The sequence below is a fragment of the Octopus bimaculoides genome, chromosome 23 (genome assembly GCF_001194135.2).
Source record: "Octopus bimaculoides isolate UCB-OBI-ISO-001 chromosome 23, ASM119413v2, whole genome shotgun sequence".
In the NCBI taxonomy this organism is placed as follows: domain Eukaryota; kingdom Metazoa; phylum Mollusca; class Cephalopoda; order Octopoda; family Octopodidae; genus Octopus; species Octopus bimaculoides.
In genome coordinates this window covers 26,578,633-26,585,347 of record NC_069003.1, presented here as the reverse complement: position 1 = coordinate 26,585,347, position 6,715 = coordinate 26,578,633, and the positions used below count along the sequence as shown (strand labels likewise).

Here is a 6,715-nt window from a genome sequence, read left to right as displayed (position 1 = left end):
ATATATATATATATATATATATATATATATATATATATACATACATATATCGCCAGACTAGCCCTCATGCCTGTGGCACGTGAAAGCACCCACTACACTCTCAGAGTGGTTGGCGTTAGGAAGGGCATCCAGCTGTAGAAACATATATATATACATATATACAATTGCCGTGTGGAAGGTGTTTATAAGCCATTTAAAAACACACAAAATCCGTTAGATTCACTTCAACATTTAAATTTAATTTGTCAAAATATTTCATCACTTTGAAACCGCAACCCGTTCACTGACAAAATTCCATGCTGCATATGATTATATCATTGGCCTAGCATATAAAAATGACTATATATCTTTTACTCATTTGACTGCGGTCATGCTGGAGCACCGCCTTTAGTAGAGCAAATCAACTGCAGGACTTATTCTTTGTAAGCCTAGTACTTATTCTATAGGTTTCAATCTCTTCAAAAAAGTCGGAATTATAAAAATTTTAATTAAGGGCTCTGGAATGCCAGCACCTATGACAGAAGTAGAGCCCTCATTTATAATTATACACTTAAATATATATATATATGTATGGCACTGACCAGACTATTGGATGTTGTTATACATCACTGATCACAGTGCACTTCAAATTGTTTTAGCTTTTGAATGATGCCACCCTGCTGGCTAGGCAAGCGGGTCAGCATTCCCCTTGATCAGGTTATTCCATTTACAGCTGAGTGGACAGGAATAATGTGAAATGAAGTGTTTTGCTCAAAAACACAAGGTGCCATCCAATTTGGGAATCAAATCCATGAACTAACAATCACGAGTGCAACACCCTAACCACCAGGCCATGCACCTTCACAGACCTCTCAGTTTCCTTCTAACAGTTGCTCAGGGTATTGTGCAGTGGAATTGAACCTGAAACTATGTGATTGAGAGGCAAAATTCATTCTTAACCACACATGCATGACAAATGCTTTCAAGCTGTTCAACTTACCTCTGAGCCATTTTTGAATTGAGATTTGATGCAAATATTCTGGTTCCTTGGTACATGGCTGCAGCTGACCACTGCTCTGGTCGTGTAATGTGTAACACCTGAAATTAATTCACCAACACGACAAAATGTACTTACACGAGAAAACGGTATGAAGAAGGGGACACACACATACATGCATGCACACCCACAGATAAAAATACTGTGGTAAAAAAAAAGGAAAGTTACCTTCTTGGGTCAAACTGACTCACAAGGACCGGTTTCTTGGTTTCATGGCGTATAAATCCTCCCCTGGATGGTACGCTAGTCTGTCGCAAGATTATTCATTTTTGCCACCTTAGTGGACTGGAGTAACATGAAATGAAATGTTTTGCTCAAGGACACGACGCGTCACCTGGTCCAGGAACTGAAACCGCAGTCTTACGGTCATGAGTCCAGCACCCCTAACCACTAAGCCATGCACATCCACAAACATGCTGTGGACTTTAAAGACATAGTCAGCATGGATTAACCCTTTAACATTTAATATGGCCTCATCTGGCTCAAATACTCTACAAGCTTTATGTTAAAACTGACCAGATCCAACCTCTCACACCTACCCTACAATGTCATTCTAAATATATACAAACACACCACTGAAATCTGAACGCTATGAGATAATGCAGGATTAATTCAAAGTAATGTGGATAAATAAGCAATAAATTTGACAAAGAAATCTGAATGCTAAAGGGTTAAAGCAAACAAGATGTTTGCTTCAGTAAAAATATAAATTATTCAACCATGATATGAGAGAGAGAGAGAGAGGGGGAGTCACAATTAATTTAAGACATGCTAATTAAGAAATAGATGAATGTTTCTTAATTAGCATGTTTTAAATTCACATGCTTAAGGAGAATATTCAACATCAAGTGGCTGCAAAGAGTCTGAAATGGCACAGATGCTGGGACATCCTCAGACAAGATCGAGAAAGCGATTGTATGCTGGCACTAAAGTGGCAGTCCGAGGGCAATATACATATATATATATATATATAGGTATGTATGTATATATATGTGTGTGTGTATGTGTATATATGTGTGTGTATGTGTATATATATGTGTGTATATATATATATATATACATACATACATATATACATACACACACATATATATATATATACATACATACACACACACATATATATATATACATACATACATACACACACATATATATATATATATATGACAGCTTCTTTCAGTTTCCATTTTGCAAATCTACTTTGGTCAAGGGCTACAGAAGAAGTCATTTGCCCAAGATGCCATGCAGTGGAACCAAAAATTTTGCTAAGGTATTTAGAACTGCCATCTGCTTACCTGTTCCCAGTTCCTCAAAGATGGTATAATTTTGAATGGTTTCGGCAGTTTGCCACTTCTGTAAACAGCGAGAATGTTGCGGACATTTCGGTACATCTCAACAACTCGTTCGTCCATCTCTTTCACTTCGACCCCTTCGTTGTCTACAGAACAAATATGACAAAAAAAAAAATTTATAAATGACCGTATAGAAAAATATCTTTATATTTTTAACGGAGAATATACGGAAAACAATATTATGGTCAAATGCAAAGACAAAAATGGGACTACATAATTACATTGGCTACAAAGAATATTTATAAGGCACCATTAACCTCGTTGTTTTAACCCTGGTGTGGACCATGAAAAAAATTATGTCAGCGGTCAGGTATGATGTCAGCAACTGGGAGCTGACCGCTGACCAGAACCGTGAACTGACCGGAACGGCGAGCTGACTGGAAGAGGAAGAAGGGCAGAGGGAGCCTCGATCAGGATTTCGTCCCCGTTTCGAACGGGGTTGTTGTGAGGAGAGGACATGCCAAGCGATCGTCTAGGTGTTGGGAGAAGCAGCTGCTATTTCTAGCGTTCTTCGGGTTGGGCCAGTTGCGAGGATCGGATACCGCAAGACAGACTCGTGCAAAGGAAGGCAAATGAGGTAAGCCGATTACTTCTACTTGCACGCATAGACTACAAGCGGTACCTTAGGGTCAGTGTGACCCAATCATTAAAAATGAGTTTAGATACCGGAAAAAATCTGTTTTTTTTTTTTATTATTATTAGACAGTGTTTATTGCCTGAATAAGGTACTATAACATTTTATGTGTAAATATTTTAATCCTGGTCCTGGTTGCAGACCATCTTCACACACACTGTTATTGGATCTATTGCAGATGAACCTGGTCTTATTGTCATTTGATCTTGGGTGGTGCTTTTGGTAAAATTCCACAGCTGCAAATTATCTACATTATTTACATTTGTTGGATATTTATCCTCATCTTGTTCATTGTTAACACAACGTTTCAGCTGATATACCTTCCAGCCTTCATCAGGTGTCATGGAGAAATTTCAAACCTGGGTTCTCACGATAGCTGTAAACGAGTGCCACTGTCATACAAGCGGTGTCGTTCATTTCCAATATTCTACTCTATACCTGATGTTTGTAGAAGAAAGTCTTACCTGAGAGAACAGAGTTGATTTCTGTTCGTTTTGCTGATAGTTTCTCCATAATGATATCTGCCAGACAGAGACGTTTCGGAGGTTGTTTGGACATGAACATTTCCAATGCTTCTTCATCTTCTTTGCTGACTGGCTGCAGAAGACAATGCAATGGAGAAGATGATATAGTCACTTTAGTTACTTTAGGAATGACATTGCAGGGTAGGTGTAAGACACTAGACCTGCCTGATTTGAAAATAAAACAGGTACAATATTTGGACCAGATGTGACCGGCTTAAATGCTGAAGGGCTTAACAGCTACTGCAGGAGCCTCAGCCTATCAGAGCTGGCTGGTTCTATGTAATCTTTATTAGAGCACTTTGAACACATTTGTCCTGCTGCCTTTCATCACTCATAATGTGTCAACAGCTTCCCTACATAATGTGTCCCTACTTAACCCATTAGATGCAGTCTTTCCTCCCTAGAACATCAGATGCCTAGAATTTCCACCCTGGACAAGTTTGTCTTACAGCTGTCAACTTACAACATCATCATCGTCGTTTAAAGTCCACTTTCCATGCTAGCATGGGTTGGACGATTTGACTGAGGACTGGTGAACCAGATGGCTGCACCAGGCTCCAATCTGATTTGGCAGAGTTTCTACAGCTGGATGCCCTTCCTAACGCCAACCACTCCGAGAGTGTAGTGGGTGCTTTTACGTGTCACCGGTACGAGGGCCAGTCAGGCAGTACTGGCGACGGCCACGCTCGAAATGGTGTATTTTATGTGCCACCTGCACAGGAGCCAGTCCATTGGCACTGGCAACGATCTCGCTCGAATGTCTCTTCACATGCCACTGGCACAGGTGCCAGGGAGGCGACGTTGATAACGATCAATGATCAATATATCATGCAAAAATGTCAATGGTATCAGTCTGATCCGTCTAGGGAAGCTTATGAAGGACATGGATACAGCTTCTTCCTCAAGACAAAAAACAAAATAAAGGTTAAAAAGAAAGCAATCAGGGGCCAGAGATTAAATAATAACAACAACACTGAAACCTCTACTCACAATTTCTTGCTCTGTGTAACATTCAGAATCTGATTTGTCAGACTCTTCATCTTCAGAATGCTGAGTCGGGCAAATGTCCAGTGAAACTTTCTTTTTCTTCTTTATCCTGTTTTAAAAAGTCAGACACAACAAAATATTATGTGTGTGTGTGTGTATACATATATATCGCTTGTAGAAATACTACCTCACTATAATATTAACTGTTCTACATCTTAGAGTGTGCTTCTACATCATAAGCTGGTCTTACCCACTTGGAAAACAAACTTCAACCAGCTATTCTGATTATATGTCTGTGCACACGTTTGAATGTGGTGTGTGCCAGAGGGCTTGCAAATCCAATGGGGGGTCTTAAGACATGTTAGGATCCACAATGAGCAGAACTTACCTGCAGCCAATTGGTAGTTCAAATCAGAGGTGCAATCTGTGTGGGTGTTTTTTCAGAACATTGTCTGGTTTAAAAAGCCACATCAGACGCCATGAAAGGGCTAAGGTGTAGGTACAGGAGGTGGTCAAACTCTGTGTAGGGAGTAGACAACCACCATATATATATATATATATATATATATATATATATATATATATATATATATATATATCCATCTACAAGAAATATTTAATGTATACACAATGTTGATAGACCAGTTACTATGATATTTGTCCTGATATAACATCTCTTAAGAACATGTTGTGTTAAAAATACAATAAATATTGGAGGGAGACAAAAATTAATCCCAGCAGTGGCTAGCAAGAACATTCTTTTCAATGATTGTGTACTTGCAGCCAGCTACATGCTTACTCTTTTACTTGTTTCAGTCATTTTGACTGTGGCCATGCTGGAGTACCGCCTTTTAGTCGAGCAAATCGATCCCAGGGTTTATTCTTTGTAAGCCTAGTACTTATTCTATCGGTCTCTTTTTGTCGAACCTCAAATTACACCCTACTGTCTTAGAAACAATAAAAGGAACACATTGGATAATGTAGTCTGAGGTGAACTATGTATGCCTAGAAAAAGAAAATAAAAACGAGATAGTCATGGTTGGAATGGTTCTGACCAGAGACCTGTTCCTTTAAGGTCAACCTGGGGCTAAATAACAGCTATGAAGTAGCAAACAGAAGTTAGGTTCATGGTCGACCAGGTAATCTGGGACAGAGTTATGTACCTTGTTTAGAGGACTCCTCCACAACTGTAGTAGTTCGCTCAGCACCTTACTCAGAACACACAGCACGATGGCTGTAGTAATATCAAAGTTGTGTACTTTGTTCAGGGGACATATCAGAATTCCTGCAGTAGTAAGGTTTAAACTAGGCATGGGAAACCTTTTCAACATGTAAAAGGTACCCATGATGGTGAGTAATGCTGCGATGGACTGGCATCCCGTCCAGCTGGTGGAGGAACACATACACCATAGAAACCGGTCCCATGAGCCTGGCTAAGCTTGAAAAGGGCGCATAAATAAATAAAATAAAATTCATTACTGGAATAATGTCTTTTGTCTTCCTCCAAGGTGAATAAAATGATGACACACGACAAAACTTGTCAGATGTTACTAAATAAACCTAGAAATCAAGGTCCAAGTCAAAATAATAAAGAAACAGGTCCCCCCCCCCACACCAAGTTCTAATTTTTTTCCTCACTATTTTCAACTTTGACCCTGTTTTTTCTCAGTTGTTTATTTCTCAAATAAGTAAGAGACAGTAGTACTTGGGTTGATATAATCAATTACACTCCTCGAAAGTAGTGCTCCAGCATGGCTGCAGTCCAAAGACTGAAACCAGTAAAAGAATAGAAGAATGGTGAGTAGCTTCCTCACTTTGCGACACAGTACACGAGGGGGGGTGCTGAAAAATTCCTGGCTTTAAGGGTATCACGAAAGGCCTGGTTGGAGGCCCAAATTTCCAAGTTCTTTTACAGGGCTTACGAAAATCTGAAGGACCGCTGCAATAAGTGTGTGAATCTGACAGGGGAATCATCATCATCAACATCATCATCATTTAACGTCCGCTTTCCATGCTAGCATGGGTTGGACGATTTGACTGAAGACTGGTGAAACCAGATGGCTACACCAGGCTCCAATCTGATTTGGCAGAGTTTCTACAGCTGGATGCCCTTCCTAACGCCAACGACTCTGAGAGTGTAGTAGGTGCTTTTACGTGCCACCGGCACGAAGGCCAGTCA

The 6,715-nt window shown here is 39.8% G+C and overlaps 1 protein-coding gene across 1 annotated transcript in view; it reads right to left on the bottom strand.

The window, feature by feature from the left end:
• The window catches only part of LOC106874484 (bystin), a 17,268-nt gene that overhangs the window by 7,636 nt on the left and 2,917 nt on the right, over window positions 1–6,715 (bottom strand). The window contains exons 3-6 of the mRNA XM_014922226.2: window positions 4,540–4,645; window positions 3,490–3,622; window positions 2,335–2,477; window positions 980–1,077 (exon numbers count right to left, since the gene is read on the bottom strand). Of these exons, the coding sequence (XP_014777712.1) occupies window positions 980–1,077; window positions 2,335–2,477; window positions 3,490–3,622; window positions 4,540–4,645 (480 nt within the window). The remainder of the gene's footprint in view (window positions 1–979; window positions 1,078–2,334; window positions 2,478–3,489; window positions 3,623–4,539; window positions 4,646–6,715) is intronic.